This window comes from Lepus europaeus, chromosome X, assembly GCF_033115175.1.
Source record: "Lepus europaeus isolate LE1 chromosome X, mLepTim1.pri, whole genome shotgun sequence".
Lineage (NCBI taxonomy): Eukaryota > Metazoa > Chordata > Mammalia > Lagomorpha > Leporidae > Lepus > Lepus europaeus.
Window position 1 is genome coordinate 91958978 of NC_084850.1, and position 20629 is coordinate 91979606.

At 39.9% G+C, this 20629-nt stretch overlaps 2 protein-coding genes across 3 annotated transcripts in view; both read left to right on the forward strand.

Moving 5' to 3' along the window:
* Window positions 1–7311, forward strand: part of MTMR8 (myotubularin related protein 8) — a 125298-nt gene extending 117987 nt beyond the window's left edge. For both annotated transcript variants that reach the window (XM_062183579.1, XM_062183580.1), the window contains exon 14: window positions 963–7311. In XM_062183579.1, coding sequence (XP_062039563.1) covers window positions 963–1433 — 471 coding nt within the window. In that variant the 3' untranslated portion in view covers window positions 1434–7311. The remainder of the gene's footprint in view (window positions 1–962) is intronic.
* Window positions 7312–16281: 8970 nt separating this feature from the next.
* Window positions 16282–16569, forward strand: LOC133753258 (small ubiquitin-related modifier 2-like). Its single transcript, XM_062183727.1, has 2 exons — window positions 16282–16435; window positions 16493–16569. The coding sequence occupies exons 1-2, from the start codon at window positions 16282–16284 to the stop codon at window positions 16567–16569; spliced, it is 231 nt and encodes a 76-aa protein (XP_062039711.1).
* Window positions 16570–20629: the final 4060 nt, after the last annotated feature.

Below are 20629 nucleotides of genomic sequence, written 5' to 3' on the forward strand. Positions count from 1 at the left end.
TAAATGTTAGTAGTCCTCTTCCCTGCCTCCCCAATCCCAGTTGCAGTGGATTCGTTTCTGAGAGGAGGAGCATGGTGGGGGCAAGAGGCGTGGAGTCACCACACAGACCCTGGGAGTCAGGTGAAAGTGGGCTTGAGGCAAGCAGCCCGCAGACTCGTTTATTTCAGTTGGTACAACATCTTATATAGCCAAGACCAGCCAATCCGGTCAAGGGGTGGTCTATGCCCCAGCCAATCACAGCCTGTTGCCAGACAGGCTCCATTGCCAGGTGGGATTCAAAGCCATCCAATCACAGCCTGTTGCCAGGCAGGCTCTGTTGTCAGGTGGGTTTCAAAGCCATTCCTGAGTAACTGACGCTCACTTGCCAGCGGCCACCTTGGCATGGCCTTCTCATTTCACCACACAGTAATAAAACTGCATTTTATAAGAAAAGATACCCTTGGCCTGGCATTGTGGCACAACAGGTTAAAGCCCCAGTCTGTAGTACCAGCATCCTATATTGGCGCGAGTTTGAGTCCTGGATGCCCCACTTCTGACCCAGCTCCCTGCTAATGTGCCTGGGAAAGCAGTGGAGGATGGCCCAAGTCCTTGGGATCCTGAACCCACATGCGAGACCCATAAAAAGCTCCTGGCTTCGGATCGGCTCAGCTCCAGTTGTTGTGGCCATTTGGAGACTGAACCAGCAGATGGAAGACCTCTCTCTCTCTCTCTCTATCTTTCAAATAAATAAATCCTTAAGAAAAGAAAAAGAAAACTTATATAGATATAAGACCTTTGAGGTTCTTTAATGGTAGATATTTTAAAACACTATGGCAAATAATAATGAAAAGATGTTGTAGAAGGGGTGAAAAGGTGATTTGGTACCATATGACAGAAACAGGATCTTTACAGATCAGTGTGATATTTATCTAATTTTTCTCCTGTTACTAATTATTTTAAACTATCCCTTGCTCCTGAGACAGAAACTGAAAGGCCATGATGAGCCACCAGAAGAAGGCTGTACATGTACTCACTATGGAAAGTTATTATCCCAGCAGCTGGAAAGTTCTTTTACCAATCCTCTTGGCTTTATGGGTATTGATGGAGACCTGAATACCTTGATGAAGAGCGGCACCCTGTCCAGGGAAGGATGTCTCCGAGCTCAGGTGGATCAAGTAAAAAGCCAGTGTGGTGCCATCCACCATGGTTGTTGTAGGGTTGTGGACAGCCTTGGGTCCCTAAATATCTCTGGGGATGTGGGCCTCCCTGGAGCCATGGGCTGCTCTGGAGACATGGGCATCTCTGAGGCCAGGGGCTTCTCTGGAGACATGGACATCTCTGAAGTCACCTTCATCTCCAGAGATGTGGGCATTTTGGAAGATACAGGCATCTCTAAAGACACAAGTATCTCCAAGGCCAGCAAGAAGGCGGCAGACTGCGACAAGCAACAGTGAGCTAGCTATTCAGCTGCTTCCATGGTACGTGCACCTGCAGCAGCCACATGATCTTTGTCCCAAAGAGGGCTATATTACTTTTCCAGTTTGTTTAAATGGTTGGGTCCAGGGCACCCCTCCTCCTGACTTAAGAGTCTGGAAGGGGATTTAAGCCAGTTACTGATTAGGCAACCAATAAACGCACGTTAAACCCTCTAGAATTGTAAGCAAGAAAAAGAATATGTTATAGGGTTTAATTTTAGATATGTTTCCTTTCAGCTGAGATGCTTATGAGGTGGGATCCCCCATCCATTTTCCTTAATGATCAACATCCCTAATTTTCTGTCTTCATTTCTGTAGCCTGAAAGTGAAGTAGAAATATTGTGACAGAGGAAAATTACTACCCTATTGAAGTTGATGGAGAGATGATATGCAGCAGGGAACTATGAATGCAGAATATTTTAAAAGAAAAATTTACCTTAAGATATGCTTAGTCATGAGATGTTAGCTAATGTTATTGCCCATAGAGACCTCAACAGTTGCCTGAGACATAAATCAAATGGTCCTTAATTGTTAGAATGAATGCATAGGTGTTTGGTGGTTTAGAACAAATAAGGAAAGTTTGCTTAAGTTACAACACTTGCTTTCCCCAGCCCTCACACATCTAGGTCTTGTTATAATACTCAGCCAATCACCTTTTTTTATCACCTTTTAGCCCATAGTTAAACTGCAATCTACTACAGTCTAAAGTGATCATTTCCAAATTAATGCGGTCTGATTTAATAACATTGATTAATAGCATTCTCAGCATCAGTTCAAGAATTAACTGAAAATGTCAGTAACATGTTCTGAGACATGTTCTGTTTGCTCATCTGAACTTTTGTGAAATAGGCCCCCCACTTAGGTCTTTTTATGAAGATCTGTAGTTTTACATATGTAGATATCACATGAAATTTGTCAATTTTTAGTCACAATGAGCACTACTTTTAAAAATACATTTGTCACCTTGTGCTAATATATACTTTTGAAAAAAAGCCCATTGTTACAACCACTCCACATACTCTTGGGGGAAAAGCAAATGTTGTTTAAACACCAGATATTTCACCTTCAGATTGATACACATCTTACCTATTGAATAGTTATTCATGGTTTTGCTACTATCACAGGCTGAAGGTAGGGTAGGCCTCAGACAGTTTGGGTCACGCTGTACATATTGTCAGCATTTCTAGAACTCAAATGCCAACATAATCCAGGTCCTCACCCAAGATGTCTATTCCAAATTCTCTGTCTGGTTTAAGCTCAAAAATCACTGTCACATCCAGTTGTGAACACACAAATCTAAATCTAAAGAATCACTTCATTCGATATTTTTCTCAAAAAGAAAGAGGTGCCTTTTAATTTAAGTGTTTAAATGTAGAAGAGGGCCAGGATAACTCCATTCCTTGTCCCTAGCTAAACTGTGGACCCAAAATAACCTTCTTCTTGAGAAGAACTCTAAATCATTTTGGTTGTCCTTTTTCATATGTAAATAGGAGCCGTTTTTCTACCTGCTGCTTCTTTACAGCTGCCAGGATCCTATAATTTTTAAAGCATTAAGATGGTTTTCTATTGTATCTTTTCATTCCTCTTCTTTCTATAGATAGTTCCCTGGCTTATATAACTTATATCATCAGATGTTGCCAGTTCTCATGTGACTTCTTCCTTTGGGAAAAAAATATTGGGGTTTATGCACATTGTTTGGGTCTAGAGGTTTTGTGAAATAAGTTGTGAGAAAGAGCTACAGTACCAGCCTGTCACAAATGAGCCTATTTTGGATCTTACTTTACACCCAGGGCTTTCCTCTCATATCTGAATTTGTATTTTGCATTCCATTAACTAGCATGATACTCCAGATCATGTGCTGAGGTTTTTTTCTGGGGAGAAAGAAAAATGGGAAGAAATAGTAGATTTTGCAAATCCTATGAAAAAATAGTTTTAAGAGTCTCATTTATTTCTAAAAGACCTGTACAAGGGTAGTACATGGTATCCAACTTTATTTCTTAGATCTGAAACAAAATCAATAGTAAAAGAAGATCTTTTCAATAAAATTCTAAACTGCAAAGGCAAAATCAAAAAGTTTTAAAATGCTTATTTTGTTGAGTATCTAAGGCCATAGAATGGTTTTAGCCTCAAATTCTCTGATATCAACTCGTTTGGTCTTTTATTTTTTATTCCCCAACATATCCCTTTATTGTTTATGAATACCATACATAGAACTAAGGAAAGCCTTTTGAAAACCCTGTATTTATTCTCAACACCAAACACCTCCTTGTTTAACAACTGGATTTAAAAAGCTGACAAAAGAAAAAGGTTCATAGGAATCCAAATATTAATGTACTAGAAAAAACTCAGTAACTATCTATAATCAAGAGCCCAGCAATAGAGACTCCCAAGGGAATATTTCCAGGAGTACTAGAAAAGATGATCTATTAATGGCTTTCATTTCATACTGTCTTATAGCACGTAGGCTGTGAAAGAAATGTGACCCCTTCCCCCACTGTCCTACCCTCCCAATTATCCAAGCAGAAATTCCATTCTCATATGACTGTCCCATTTAAATAGGAAGGCATTTAACCACCTGCCACTGTCTCATCCACTGACATGACCTCTGCCTGTTTGCTACACAAGTTTCACAGGTCTAGGGTCACTGCTTATTATCTTTTCTAAGGGTGAGGCAGACCCTGTTCTATGCTTGTGGCCATGCTAAGACTCTACATGGACACCTTTTTAAAAATTCATTAATTATTTTTTAGTTCATGGAATGACAAGTTTATCACAGTAGTAAAGCAATCCTAAATAACAAACTTAAGTAACAGTTAACAGTCTTTTTAGAGAGAAAATTTGAAATAATCTAGAACTAACAGAGGGAGAATCTAAACCTTGTGGTACATGAATTAGACAAATATATCCTTGGAAAGTCACCTCAGAAATTGTGTTTGAGTCTGGCGCCGCGGCTCACTTGGCTAATCCTCTGCCTGCGGTTCCAGCACCCCAGGTTCTAGTCCCGGTTGGGCCACCAGATTCTGTCCCGGTTGCTTCTCTTCAAGTCCAGCTCTCTGCTGTGGCCCAGGAAGGCAGTGGAGGATGGCCCAAGTGCTTGGGCCCTGCACCCACATGGGAAACCAGGAGGAAGCACCGGGCTCCTGGCTTTAGATCGGCACAGCGTGCCAACCGTAGCGGCCATTTGGGGGGTGAACCAATGGAAAGGAAGACCTTCCCCCCCCCTCACTGTCTAACTGTGCCTGTCAAAAAAAAAAGAAAGAAATTGTATTTGATTACCACAAAGTCAGTTGTCATGGCCTGCCAACATGTATGGATCACGTTTTGTCTCACACACCTCACACTTCACTGGAAGTGAGACCTTCCCCAGAACACTTCAAGCCGAAAGGAATCCAGATCTTAAGAGGTGCTTTTCAAACAAAATCTATAAATATTTAAGCTTGGCCTGAATTTAGCAGAAAGAAAAATTTAATAACTAAGGATACACATGTCAGATCTTTGTTACTTACTGGCTTTCACTAAAAACAAATACCTTTTCTTGATGCTATTAAGCTTTGATATACCACTGGCAAATCTTTGTATGTGAGTATTTTATACAGTGGCCTTTTTTTTTTTCAAACAGTTGCATTAGGGAAATGTAAGTTACCTTTAAGAAAAATACCTCAAAAGAGATTTACTATATTTCACATTGGTTTAAACCTAGAAAGCCTAGTCTCACTTTTTCCTTTAATTCCCGATGTGTATGATTTAGTGATATTTATACCAAATCTTTCCCCAACCCTCAGACCTCTCCCAGAATTCTATGTACGATACAGACTGGTAAGATCCCAAGCAAATCTTTCAAGTGCCAAATCTAGACCTGACTTTTGATATAAACATGGCTTAAGCTTTGAATTTTTTCCTATGGAGCTTTTTTTTTTTTTTTTGATAATGTGAGTAAATGGCTGGCCTGTCAAGTGACACTGAACCCAAGAGGAAAGATTTGGGGTCATAAAAAACTCTTGTATATTGTTCTTTCAAAGGCATTCTGTTTTCGAAACATTTGATGGCATCATAGAAGCTTTTCTAAGGCAAAAAAAAATACTTTTGAAGTCCTACGGAACATGTCTTCTCTGATTCCCTGGCTGTGCCTTCCCCTTAATAGGAAGTATGGCTGTATTCACCAATCATGGCAGCCCATGTCTCTTCTAGATATTAATGCAAGTAAAAATATGTTAACTTTCTCTGTGATTTGTGACTTGGCTTCAAAAAAAGACAAGTGTGTTTTGAAAGGAACTGTCTAATTTAGGCTGATATATTTTGCAGTGGCTGGCAAAACACATTAAGAAGTTGGCATGTGTGAACTAGTGGCTTCCATGTTATCTGGTGGCCTATCTCTTGTTCATGTTTTCTGAAGCTTTGGATGTGACCTAAAAGCTTCTTTCTCTTACAAAGCTTTGTTGCCTTTCAAACATTTTCATAGCTTTGTGCTTGGACTCTTTAGAGGGCCCTACGTCAGCTCTCACAGAATGCAAGTTTTTGAGAAGGTGAAGGGAGAGGAGGAGGATAGAGAGTAATACAAAAATATACCTGGCCAGTTAAACAAAAAGAATATCTACCCGTTCATGATGACTAGCATTCCAGTTATTTATGCTTTCCTGTGCTCCTTGAGATTAAATTGTTCACACTAAGGACTAAAACAAATTTTCTTTTCCATTCAGTAATGTGAATAATATTTTTTAAGCTTAGCTTTTATACTGATAGAAACTCTTTCCTTGAGAATCTCATGAGTTGTGTATTTCCTTTGTGAACACATTTCTCTGCTGGGGTATATATATGGTCCTGGGTTTTCTCTTTTAGAGAGTCAGGATGGTAGGTGGTATTTTGTTCCCTTACTATGTTCCTAAAATAAGTAAGTCCTGAGTCCCATCTTTGCTTCTGTAGCTGAAGTATCCTCATTGGACTCCTCACCTGTCAGGTGAGAATATGTTCACCAAAGTCACTAAATGATCACTCTTCAAAGACCCATGTCCCTGGTTACACCTCACATGCAGTTGGTCACACTAGCTCTTATAAAATATATATGATTCTTAACCTCACTCATATTTTCAGACAGCGTGGTTTCTGTATTTTGTGAATATCAGTGGGGATGTAGAGCACATATCCTAATTCTAAAACAGAGCATGTTCTGTATTCCAGTTGTAACAGTGCCTCAGCTTAGGAACAGCTACCAAGCTCAGTCCTTTCAGAATGTAACTCATAGTAAGACTATTTGTGTGTGTGTGTATATATATATATATGTGTGTGTGTGTGTATGTGTGTGTTTACTGTCTGGTCTCATATGTCATTTGAGCATTTCAGATGAAAAGAATTTGTCCAAGAATGAAAATCTCTTTTAGTGCTAAACATCTAACTTTGATATTGTCCAGCTAAGTGCCATCAGTAGTTTAGGAAATGCCACTCCAGAGATATAAAGCAAAGCAAAGCAAAGCAATTGGCCTTTTCCTTGGGGTGTATTGCTCATGCAGCTTTATTAGATGTAAGAAACAAATTTATGACCAATGTTAACTGCACTGTGTCAGTGTTAGCCACAACCGATGTATAATTCAGAATCCAAAGTGTGTAGGTTCTTTGAGAGTCTAACTGTAGCCCCAGGTTTACAGAATTACACTGTCACAGCATCTCAAGTATGAATTTGCCAAGGTACAGCTGTGTGAATGATTGACTTTAAACTTCCTGTTGTGTATCTTGAGCCTGTTACATCACTGGGGTATGGATGTATAATCCAGTCGAGATTCACTGCCGGTTGTTTTGTCCAGTACCACAGAGTACGTTGTCTCCCTTCTGCAGTTGTGTTCCAGTTTAAAAATGTTTGGTTGGTTGATACAATTTTCTTTTATTAAAATTAAAAACTTTCAATCTTACGTCTATGAGGTTGCTTTGTATTAGCTACAAATAGGACCAAGGATGGCACGCTCCCAAAAAATTGTATCCCAATTTAACCTCAATAGATGGACCACCTTACAAAGAGAATCTGCAGATAGGTTAAAATATTCCTGCTGATGTGAAAATAAGACAAGACAGGTATGAAAGAGGTCACCTGTCTGAACAATGCTATGAAGCACATCGGTTTGTGACCAGCTGTGAAGACAAGACTGACACTAACTTAACTCACAAAAGTGTGCTGACAGACTAACAGTTTGTTCACATTGGGGACAGATCTGTTCAGGGACAAGGTTCTTTACCCCCCACCAGAATCCCAAATTTTGCCCCGTGCCCAGCAAGAATTCCTAGACATAGAGCCTCGTGGACTCTGGGGCTATTTACTCCAGACCTGGAAAGGGGCCCCACGTGGGCATTTGGTACAGAAGTTAAGATGCTACTTGTAGTGCCTACATCTCATATCAGAGTGGCTGGGTTCATGTCCCAGCCCTGCTTCCAATTCCAGCTCCCTGTTAATACGCACCCTGGGAAGAAGTAGGTGATAGCTGAAGTACTTCAGTCCTTATCACCAATGTGGGAAATCTGGATTGAGTTCTGGGCTCCTGGCTTTGGCATGACCCAGCCCCAGCTTTTTGGGGGAGTCATGCAATGAATGGGAAATGTCTGTCTCTCTGACTTTCAAATAATACGATTTTTTTAAAGAAGAAACAAAAAGACCCCACAACAGAGTCTCCATCTCTGGGAGTCAAATACCAGGGCCTCCAGTAGATGGAACACAGACCTAGTTTCTAGTCCTGACTTTGCCATTTACTAGCTGGATGGTATTGGGCAAGTCAGTTCCCCTCTCTGAGCCTCGGAGGCCTCACTTATTAAAAATAGAATTAACTGGGGCCAGCATCTTGGTGTAGAAGGTAAAGTTGCCACATGTGGCACCAGCCTCCCATATGGACACCGGTTGGAGTTCCAGGTGCTCCACTTCCCATCCAGCTCCCTGCTGATGTGCCTAGGAAAGCAGCTGAGGATGACACAAGTGCCTGGGCCTCTGCACCCATGCAGGGGACCCAGAGAAAGCGTCTGGGTCCTGGCTTTGGATTGGCTCAGCTCCAGCTGTTGCAGCCATTTGGGGAGTGGACCAGCAGATGGAAGATCCTCAATCCCCCTCCCAATTCTGCCTTTCAAATAAATCTTTTTATTTTTTGACAGGCAGAGTGGACAGTGAGAGAGAGAGACAGAGAGAAAGGTCTTCCTTTTGCCGTTGGTTCACCCTCCAATGGTCGCCGTGGCTGGCGCACTGTGGCCAGCACATGGCGCTGAGCCAAAGGCAGGAGCCAGGTGCTTCTCCTGGACTCCCATGCGAGTGCAGGGCCCAAGGACCTGGGCCATCCTCCACTGCACTCCTGGGCCACAGCAGAGAGCTGGCCTGGAAGAGGGGCAACTGGGACAGAATCCAGCGCCCTGACTGGGACTAGAACCCAGTGTGCCAGTGCTGCAGGCGGAGGATTAGCCCATTGAGCTGTGGTGCCGGCCCAAATAAATTTTATTGTATTAATTGTACCTACACACAGAGTGATTGTACACATAAACTGAGCTAGCAATATAAAGAACTACCTGAAAAGGTGCCTGGCACATAAAAAAAAAAAACATTGCTTTGCCTTCTACTTTCAGCTCTAATGCTACTAATAAAACTAACATTTTTATTACTGTGCTTCCTTTTTCCACTATCCCATTATTCTTCCTTCCTATTCTTTTTTTTCCCATTGGTAAGCAAGGTTACAAGGTTTAATGGGGTAGGGCATACATCAGAATACATGGGCACCTCTCCAGACAGTATCTGAGAGCAAATGCCAGGTCATTTAGACTGGGGAAAGCAAGCTTACATGGTTTGATGGAAAGAATACACCTGACAGGCCAGGCAGGCAGCTCAGGAAAGAGCTAAGAGCTGAGAGAACAGTCTGTATTCAGACTGGGGCTTATAAGAATATGGGGTTAACACATTGTCTACACAATCAGGTTACAATATAATGGGTTAGACTATGACTTTTATAACTGGCCAATAAATCTTTGTTCAGTATAGAGTGCTTTTAAAATATAGAAAACAAGACAGAAAAAGCCATCTTAATTCCTCCAGGCAGAGATAAATTTATATGCACACATAGAAAACAAAAATAGGGTCCCACAATACATTCCTATATAATGTCTCAGTCAATTTTGAACACCTTTCCATTTCAAATAATCTGTCTCAATTTTTATTATAATACATCACTGTGTTGGGGCGGAGCCAAGATGGCGGATAGTGAGGACGTGCACCGATAGTCTGGGAAAATATAGTTTCATAAAAGTGGAATTACTGTAGCCTCAGGAAAAGACTCAAGAAAAAAACTGCAGAGGAAACACTTCCAGATCTAGTGGCTGTGACACAGAGGACCTACAGGGAGCCCACCGCGTGGAAACCCACGGGAGCCCTGCCGCAGAATCTCACCGGTGCGGGAACAGGAGGTAAGACAAAAACCTCAGAAACCCGAGACATTGGTGGGGAAAGGCAGAGGCCTGAGGCCCCATTGGGCAAAGATCACGAATAAATCAGGGAAACCAGCACAGACACTAGCCTCTCTCTCCACTCACCTAACAAAGCTGAGCAAAACAAAGAGCAGGCGCCATTTTACATATCTAAAGCGGCAAGAGTACACAAACTCAGTAACTTTGGGACCATGGCGAAACTTGAGAACACATTGAGGGCTGCATAAACTCTTTGTGTGGTCCCAGGGGTAGATCAAACGAAAACTCACAGAGGCCAGATTTCAACTACCCTCAATTCCACTCAACCATTCGGAATTACTTCCCAAGTGAGTAAAAAAAAAAAAAAATCCAGCAAGGAGCAAGGGAGAGTACAATCTGGGTGAGTCACTTTTTACACAGCCTTAAACCTGAAGAATCAAGCAGAGTTCTCTGGCCAAACCCATCACAGCCTCTAAGGATCCATTAAAGCAGACAGCCCACTTAGAGGCATAGTATAACGAGAAAAAAACACCATAGCACAAAAAAAAAAAAAATCTCCAACATGCCAAACAACAAACGTAGAAACCAAGGTAACAAGAGCAAGGAAGACACTATGATGCCCCCAAATGAACAAGACACCCCAATACAAGATTATGAAGATGAAGAGATAGAGGAAATGCAAGAAGCGGATCTCAAAAAATTGATAAGAACATTAAGAAGTTCTCAAAAACAAATTCTTGAACTACAGAAATCCTTAATGGACAAGATAGAAAATCTCTCTCGTGAAAATGAAATATTAAGGAGAAATCAAAATGAAATGAAACAACTAGTAGAACATGAAACTGTGATAATGACAAGAAACCATAATGAAATGAAGAACTCAATAGATCAAATGACAAATACATTAGAGAGCCTTAAAAACAGAATGGGTGAAGCAGAAGAGAGAATATCAGACTTAGAAGACAGAGAACAGGAAAGGAAACAGTCAAATCAAAGAAAAGAAGAAATCAGAAATCTAAAAAATACTATCAGGAATCTACAGGATACTATTAAAAAACCCAACATTCAGGTTCTAGGAGTTCCTGAAAGCATGGAGAGGGAGAAAGGATTAGAAATCCTTTTTAGTGAGATACTAGCAGAAAATTTCCCAGGTTTGGAGAAGGACAGAGGCATCTTAGTACAGGAAGCTCATAGAACCCCTAATAAACATGACCAAAAGAGATCCTCACCACGACACATCGTAATTAAACTCACCACAGTGAAACAAAGAAAAGATCCTAAAATGTGCAAGAGAGAAATGCCAGATTACTCTCAGAGGATCTCCAATTAGACTCACAGCTGACTTCTCATCAGAAACCCTACAAGCTAGGAGAGAATGGCGAGATATAGCCCAGGTACTAAGAGAGAAAAACTGCCAGCCCAGAATATTATATCCTGCAAAGCTCTCATTTGTGAATGAAGGTGAAATAAAGACCTTTCACAGCAAACAGAAATTGAAAGAATTTGTGGCCACTCATCCTGCCCTGCAAAAGATGCTTAAAGATGTGTTACACACAGAAACACAGAAACACGGTCACCAATATGAAAGAAGGTAAAGGAAGGAAACCTCACAGCAAAAGATCACAGGAGTCTCAAACCATATATTAAAAAATATCTTTGGCAAATGACAGGCCAAAGTTACTCCTTCTCAATAGTCACATTGAATGTTAATGGCCTGAACTGTCCAGTTAAAAGACACCAATTGGCTGATTGGGTTAAGGAACAAAACCCATCTACAGCCAACTTATATTTGATCAAGGATCCAAAACTAATCCCTGGAATAAGGACAGACTATTCAATAAATGGTGCTGGGAAAATTGGATTTCCACGTGCAGAAGCATGAAGCAAGACCCCTATCTTTCACCTTACACAAAAATTCACTCAACATGGATTAAAGACTTAAATCTATGACCCGAAACCATCAAATTATTAGAGAGCATTGGAGAAACCCTGCAAGATATAGATACAGGCAAAGACTTCTTGGAAAAGACCCCAGAGGCACAGGCAGTGAAAACCAAAATTAACATTTGGGATTGCATCAAATTGAAAAGTTTCTGTACTTCAAAAGAAACAGTCAGGAAAGTGAAGAGGGAACCGACAGAATGGGAAAAAATATTTGCAAACTATACTACAGATAAAGGGTTGATAACCAGAATCTACAAAGAAATCAAGAAAACCCACAACAACAAAACAAACAACCCACTTAAGAGATGGGCTGAGGACATCAATAGACATTTTTCAAAAGAGGAAATCCAAATGGCCAACAGACACATCAAAAAATGTTCAAGATCACTAGCAATCAGAGAAATGCAAATCAAAACCCTGGAAACAACATAAGAAAACCAACCAAAGGAGAGCTCTGAAAGGTAGTAAGAAGGAGAAATGGTTTGAGAGCAGCAAAGTGTTGCATGTCCCTTCACCAAACACAGGAAGAAATCCAAGCTGGCCATTTCCTGATCCTTAATCTAAGAAGGAAGATCAGGTAGGCTCATTACTCCCCCAAGTGAGCCTGGCAACATCAGCAAGAGGAATTGATTAAGAGCGCCCCCACTCTCCACTAACACTATAGCACACAGGTGAAGAGTTTTTCTTCTCTGCCCTCCCCTACACAGGGATGTGGGGCAGTCAGGAGACATCAGCAAAAGAGGTCCTGCCACAACAAGCACTCATCCCAGGAAGCCTTCTCCATGTCTACAGGCAGGGGAAATCTTACTGATAGAAGCAATCAGGCAGGGAAGTATCTTTGTTCCAGCAGGCCCAAAAGTCCCATCCCCAACATTGGGATGTAAGAAAAATCATCAGGCAGCACAAGAGTGAGCCCCAGTGGCGCCTGATAAACCAATAAGAACAAAATTGTAGGGCTGGCACCATGGTGTAGTGGATGAAACCATTGCTTGCAGTGCCAGCATCCTATATGGGCACCAGTTTGAGCTCCAGCTGCTCCACTTCCGATCCAGCTCCATGCTAATGGCTTGCAAAAGCAGTAAGGGCAGGCCAGGTTTTGGACCCTATATGGGAGACCTGGAAGAAGCTCCTGGCTTCAGATCAACCCAGCTCTGGCCTTTGCAGCCATTTGAGGAGTGAGCCAGCAGATGGAACACCTTTATCTTCCTCTGTGTAACTCTGTTGAAATCTTTACTTAATATATACTAAATTGATCTTCTGTATATAAAGATAATTGAAAATGAATCTTGATGTGAATGGAAGGGGAGAGGGAGCGGAGTTATCTGTGTGCCCTCAAATGCTAACAAACATCCCACCCTGCTATTGGACACAGCCACCTGGGCCCACAAAGGTGGCTGCGTCCTCATCGAACGTGCAGAAACTGATGTGTGCTTCACCCTCACAATGAGGTAAGTCACACCCAGAGCCGCCAGTGTACCCAACCTGCCTAAGGAGCTACATGAAACTAGCAGTGCCATCCCACAACCCCTGCAGAGTTTCTGAACTTGAAATTAAGTCTTTTGAAATAAACTAGTAAAACAAAAAATGAGAGGAACTAAGAAAGCCTTTAATATTTTGGGGACACCATTAAGTGAGCAAGCATTTGCTTTTTATTAGTCTTTTAGAAGAAGAGAAGGGAACAGTGATAGAAAATTTTCCAAATCGTTGGCAAGATAGACATCCTTGTCCAGGAAGCCCAAAGAACTGAAAATAGATTCAAACAAAAGAGATCCACTCCAAGGCATATTATATATAGTCACACTGTAAAAAAAAAAAAAAAGATGAGGAAGAAATTATAAAATGAGAAAGAGAAAAGCATCAAGTCACTTATAAGGGAATCCCCATTAAATTAATGGCAGACTTCTCAGCAGAAACCTTACAGGCCAAGAGAGAATAGGATGAAACATTAGAAGTACTGAAGGGGGAAAAAATGCCTGCTGAGAATACTGTACCCAGCAAAGTTATCCTTCAGAAATGAAAGAAAAGTACTTGCCATGACAAGCAAAAATTGAAGGAATTCATCATCACTGACCCTACAAGAAATGCTTAAGGGTATCCTACATTGGAAGTGAAAGGATGAAAACAACCATCGTGAAAACATGCAAAAGTACAAATCTCAACAGTAGAGAAGACACATAAAAGGAGAAAAATCAAATTATTCATAATTTATTTATGCTTTTCCTTCCTGGATTTGACTGGCTATATACAAAGGTGCTTGGAAAGGTTTTAGGAAAATGGAATTAAAAGATGAATGTATTTTGGAACAAAAATGTTGAAATCCATGCATTTTTTCATATTTTCCATGAACTTTGAAGGTTTCCCCTTTAGCTAAGATTTTTTTTTAACATATACTAATTAGGACTATGGTTTTGTAAATATTTTTCTTATATTCATTAAGTTTTGGTATCAGGGTTATGTTGGTCTCTTAAAACAAAATGGAAAAGGCCAGCATTGTGGTGCCATGGATTGTTTCCACTTGAAACATTGGCATCCTATATCAGAGTGCTGGGTCCAGTCTCTGCAGCTCCACTTCCAATCCAGCTTCCTACTAATGTGTCTGGAAAGGCAGCAGAAGATGACCCAATTACCCACCTGGGAGACCCGGATGAAACTCCCAACTCCTGACTTCCGTCTGGACTAGCCCTAGCCATTGCACCCACTTGGAGAGTGAACCAGCAGATGGAAGTCAAAGCCAAGAGCTTCTGGGTCTCCCACATGGGTGCAGGGGCCCAAGCACTTGAGCCATCTTCTACTGCTTTCCTAGGTGCTTTAGCAGGGAAGTGTTTCAGAAGTGGACCAGCCAGGACTCAACCCAGCACCCACATGAAATAACAGTGCTGCAGGCAGCTGCTTAACCTGCCATGTCACAGTGTTAGCCCATAAATAAATATTTTTTAAGATTTATTTTATTTATTTGAAAGTGTTACAGAGAAAGGTAGAGACAGAGAGGTTTTCCATCTGCTGGTTCACTCCCCAGATGGCCACAACATCTGGAGCTGCGTCGATCCAAAGCCAGGAGCCAGGAACTTCCTCCAGGTCTCCCACACAGGTGCAGGGGCCCAAGGACCTGGGCCATCTTCTACTGCTATCTCAGGCCATAGCAGAGAGCTGGATCGGAAGTGGAGCAGCCAGGACTCGAACCAGCGCACATATGGGATGCCTGTGCTTCAGGCCAGGGCTTTAACCTGCTGCACCACAGCGCTGGCCCCAATAAATCTTTTTTTTAAAAAAAGATATTTTTGTTTCCATGTCAGTTTACTGAAATTTGTATTTCTGAAGAAATATGTACTTTTCACATAAGCTGCCAAAATTGTTGGCATAATTATTTAACAGCTTTTGAAACACTGAAAATAGAGCTACTTTGTGATCCAGCAGTGCCACTGCTGGATATATATCCAAAGAAAATGAAATCAGTATGGCAAAGAAACATCTACACTGTTCATCAACCTAAGCGTCCACCAAGAGTTGAATGGATGAGAAACTGGTATATATACATCAAGGAATACTATTCAGCCATTAAAGAGGATGAAATCCTGTTATTGCAACAACATGGATGAACCTGAAGAACATTATGTTAGCTGAAATAAGCCAGGAACCAAACGGCAAACACTTCATGATCTCACTTGTATGTGAAATCTAAAAATGTAGATCTCGTAGAAGTCAGACATAGAATAGTGGTTACCAGGTCTGGGGAATGGAGGGCGACAGGAGGTCCTCTGAAGAGGTTAGCCAATGGACACAATGTTACAGTTAGATAGAGCAAATTGTATTGTTCTATAGCATAGTAGGATGACTGTAGCTAACAATAAAGTATTGTGTATTTTAAAATAGCTAGGAGAGGATTTTTAATGTGACCACAAAGAAAATAAATATTTTATGTGATGAATATGCTAATTGCTCTAATATGATCACTTCACAGTGTACATATGTATCAGAACATCACACTGAACTCCACAAATACATATAATTATATGTCAATCAAAAATAAAGCAATAATTTAACAAAATAAATAGAAATAAAAAAGATTAGAGCAATGATAAATAAAATGGAAAATTATAGAGACAATCATTGAAACCAAAAGTTGGTTCTTTGAGATGATCAACAAAATCCACATACTCTTACTCAAATTTACTAATAAAACAAAGAGAAAAAGGAAACTAGAAACAAAAAGATGAACATCATCACTGATTTTACAGAATTAAAAGAAATTATAAGAGTATTAGACACAATCATATTCCAAAAACATAATTTTGTTGAAATATGGAAATTCCTAGAAACACACACCCTACCGAGACTGAATCATGAAGAAAGAAAAATCTGGGTCCACTGCTGCCGCCTCCTTTGGTCGCTCCTGGTGCTGCTTGAGTGCTTGTTCTGTGTGGACCTGGTACCTCTTGTGACATGGCAGCTGAGGAGACTGGCACTTGCCATGGCCAACGAAAAGCCCAAAGAAGGAGTCAAGACTGAGGACAACAATCATATTAATTTGAAGGTGGTGAAGCAGGATGATTCTGTGGTGCAGTTTAAGATTAAGAGGCATACAGCACTTAGTAAACTAATGAAAGCCTATTGTGAACGACAGGGTTTGTCAATGAGGCAGATCAGATTCTGATTTGATGGACAGCTAATCAGTGAATCAGGCATACCTACACAGTTGGAAATGGAGGACGAAGATAGGATTGCTGTGTTTCAGAAGCAGACGGGCAGTGTCTACTGAAGAAGGAACTCGCTGCTTTACTCCAGAACTCTGTCCTTACAGATCAAGAACACATTCTCAACTAGAAAACTGCAATTGGGTTCCATCACATCCTGACTACTGCAGCATAGTCTTTATTCTTTCATTTCCCCTTCCCCATTCCTTTATTGTACATAAAGTAACAGTTGTATGTGCATAAGCATATTGCATTTTTTTCTTTTCTTTTTCTCTCTTTTTTTTTAACTAAATGACCAATGGTATATTTTGATTGGCATCGAATGGAGATGGAATGGGGAAAAACACTGGTTCTGTGAAAATATCCCCTTTCTCCACTAGCGCATGCTCATCCAGCTCTTATCTTTATATTTCAGTAAGTTATCTTGCTCTCACTGTTTTAACAACAACAACAACAACAACAAAATAGAAGTCCCTGCATACCTTGTTTGATTGGAGAATTTTAATTTTTTTTATTTATCATTATCAAAACCAAGGACAATTTTATAACTCTTTTGTACATAGCTGTTACATGTAGGGCAATCTGTCTTTAAGTAGGGGTAAATTTTAAAAAAAATGAATCCTAGATAGTTTTTTCTTCAAGTCAAGCATCTTGTTGTTTAAATAAACTTCTTGTTTAAAATGAAAAAAATCTGAATAGACCTATAACTAGTAAGTAGATTGAATTATGTAATTAGATAACCTCCCAAAAATGAAAGCCCAGCACCAAATTCAGATAAATGAATGGCAAAAAAGAAAAATACAGACTAATGTCCCTATGGACATAGATGCAAAATTCCTCCACAGAATACGAGTAAGCAGAATTCAACATCATATTAAAAGAATTGTATACAATGGCTAAATGGGATTTATCCTCTGTAATGCAAGAATGGTTCAGCATACTAAACTCCATCAATGCAATATACCACATGAATAGCATAAATGGAGAAAATCACATGATGACCTCAATTAATGAAGAGAAAAGCATTTTCTTCAATAGCAATGCTATTTCATGATTTAAAAAAGAAAACTCAACATAGTAGAAATACAAGGAAGCTACTTCAGTACAAAGACAAATATGCTCATCCTGCACATGGTACCTCATAAATACATACAATATTTGTAAGTCACTTTAAAAACTAACTAAATAGGCCAGTGCTGCTGCTCACTAGACTAATCCTCTGCCTGCGGCGCTGGCACCCCAGGGTTCTAGTCCCGGTTGGGGCGCTGGATTCTGTCCCGGTTGCTCTTCTTCCAGTCCAGCTCTCTGCTGTGGCCCGGGAAGGCAGTGGAAGATGGCCCAAGTGCTTGGGCCCTGCAGCCGCATGGGAGACCAGGAGGAAGCACCTGGCTCCTGGCTTAGGATCGGTGTAGCTCCAGCCATAGCGGCCATTTGGGGGAGTGAATCAACAGAAGAAAGACCTTTCTCTCTGTCTCTCTCTCTCTCACTAACTCTGCCTGTCAAAAAAAAAAAAAAAACAACTCAATAAAATGTAATAAAGGCTGACTATGAAAACCTCATAACTAAAATCATGCTCAATGGTGAAAACTTTTCCTCTAAGGTCAGAATTAAGGCAAAGATATCCACATATACCATTTCTATTCATCATAGTGCTAGAAGTCCTAGTGCAAGCAATAGGCAAGAAAAAGACATAAAAGACATGTAAATTGTAAAGGAAGAATTAAAATTACCTTTCTTTGCAGACAATGTTAGGATTCCACAAAAATAGTGTTAGAACTAATAAACTCAGCAAAGTTATAAAATTAATACAAAAAATGAGTTTCATTTCTATACACTAAAAATGAAATAGTCAAAAAGGAAATTAAGAAAAATTCCATTTGGCTCTGGTGCTGTGGCACAGCAAGTTAAAGCCCCAGCCCACAGCGCCAGCATCCCTTTTGGGCATTTTAGGCCCTTTAATTGGTGTCCTGATTGCTCCACTTCCCATCCAGCTCCCTTCTAATGCACCTGGGAAAACAGTGGAAGATGGCCCAAGTGGTTGGGCACCTGCACCCATGTGGAAGACCCAGAAGAAGCTCCTGGCTCCTGGCTTTGGATCAGCTCAGCTTTGGCCATTTGGGAAATGAAATAGTGGATGCAAGACCTCTCTATCTTTCTGTCTCCACCTCTCTGTAACTTTTTCAAATAAATAAAATAAATCTTAAAAAAATTGAAGGAATAGAAATCATAAAACGTATGCTCTCAGACCGTAATGGAATTCAACTATAAATAAATAATGGAAAAATATCTGGAAAATCTCAAAATATTTGGAGATTAAACATCTTTCTAAATAACACATGGCTCAAAGAAGAAGTCTAAAGAGAAATTTGAAAGTATTTTGAACTAATTGAAAATGAAAATAAAATTATCAAAATGTGTGGGATGCAGTAAGTACCAGCAATGCATAGAGGGAAATTTATAGCATTGATTGCATGTATTAGAAAGGAAAAAAATATCTAAAATAAATAACCTAATCCTCCACCTTAGGAAACTAGAAAAAAGAGAAAATTAAATCCAAAGCAAGCAGAAGAAAATAAAAGAGCACAAAACAGTGAAAGTGGGGAAAAAAAAGAAAAAGAAAATCTATAGGGAAAATTAACAAAGCCAAAGGCTGTTTCTTTGAAAAGATCACTGAAATAGGGGCCAGCGCTGTGGTACATCAGGTTAACGCCCTGGCCTGAAGCGCCAGCATCCTATATGGGCATCGGTTCAAGACCCAGCTGCTCTACTTGTGATCCAGCTCTCTTCTGTGGCCTGGGAAAGCAGTAGAAGATGGCCCAAGTCCTTGGGCCCCTGCACCCACGTGGGAGACCAGGAAGAAGCTCCTGGCTCCTGGCTTCAGATAGGTGCAGCTCCGGCCATTGTGGCCGATTGGGGAGTGAACCAGTGGATGGAAACCTCTCTCTCTCTCTCTCTCTCTCTCTCTCTCTCTCTCTCTCTCTCTGCCTCTCCTCTCTCTGTGTAACTCTGACATTCAAATAAATAAATAAATCTTTTTAAAAAAATAAAAGATCACTGAAATAGTGGAGAACAACAGGGTAAAGGCAGGAAAATACAAATTTCTATTAACTGAAAGAGGATCCATCACTACTGATCCCATGGACATTAAAGCAATAACAAAAGAATATTATGAAAAATATTATGTCCACAAATTTGACAACTTTAATGAAACCATTTCCTTGAAAAGCAGTCTTATCAAAATTCATATAAGGAAAATAGATAATCTGAGTAGGACTATATTAAATAAATAACTTTCCCAAACATAAAACACCACTCTCAGATGTGTTCACTAGTGAAATATACAAAATATATAGAGAGAAAATTACTCCAATATTCAGTATTCTCTTCCAGAAAATCACTTGTTGCAATCCATCATTATCAACAAGAAAAAAAAGAAAAGCTGTAGGATTCCATCAACAAATGAAGAAAAATGATAAAATTGAACATTCACTCATGCTTAAAAAAAACAAAAAAAAAACTATTAGCAAATTAGAAATAAAGAACTTCCTCAACTTGGTAAAGAACATGAAAAAGTCTATAGCTAACAAAATACTTAATGATAAGAAAGTAGATGCTTTTCTGCTAAGATAAGGAATAGAGTAAGAATGTTGACGCTCACCACATCTAATCAACATCATACTGGAAGTCTTAGAAAATGTGATGACAAGAAAAGAAAATTAAAGGCATACAAACTTAGAACACATACAAACTTAGAATTTATAAAATTGGATAAAATTTTCTGAATGTAAATTTACCATCTTTGAATGCAACATGATATGATTTTCTGTGTGAAAAATACCAAAGAACAAAAGGAAAAACCTCCTATTGCTAATAAGCAATTATAGCAAGTTTGCAGGGTACAGTTAATTTATAAAAATGGAACGTTTTCTATATACCAGTTATAAATCAATGAAATTTGAAATTGAAAACACAATATCATTTACATTAATAACCCAAAAGAACCATTTAGATATAAATTACAGTCAAAACTATATGAAACAAACCTTGACATAATTAAAGGAAGAAGTAAATATTTCTACAGTAATATTTGATGACGTTAATCAACACTTACTATTTTTTAAGATT

What these genes read in the sequence shown, in the direction of transcription:
- LOC133753258 (XM_062183727.1), top strand. Translation starts at nt 16,282, where the DNA reads ATGGCCAACGAAAAGCCCAAAGAAGGAGTCAAGACTGAGGACAACAAT. An exon ending in AGCCTATTGTGAACGACAGG is followed by an intron (nt 16,436 to 16,492) that starts GTTTGTCAATGA and finishes TCAGTGAATCAG; the next exon opens with GCATACCTACACAGTTGGAA.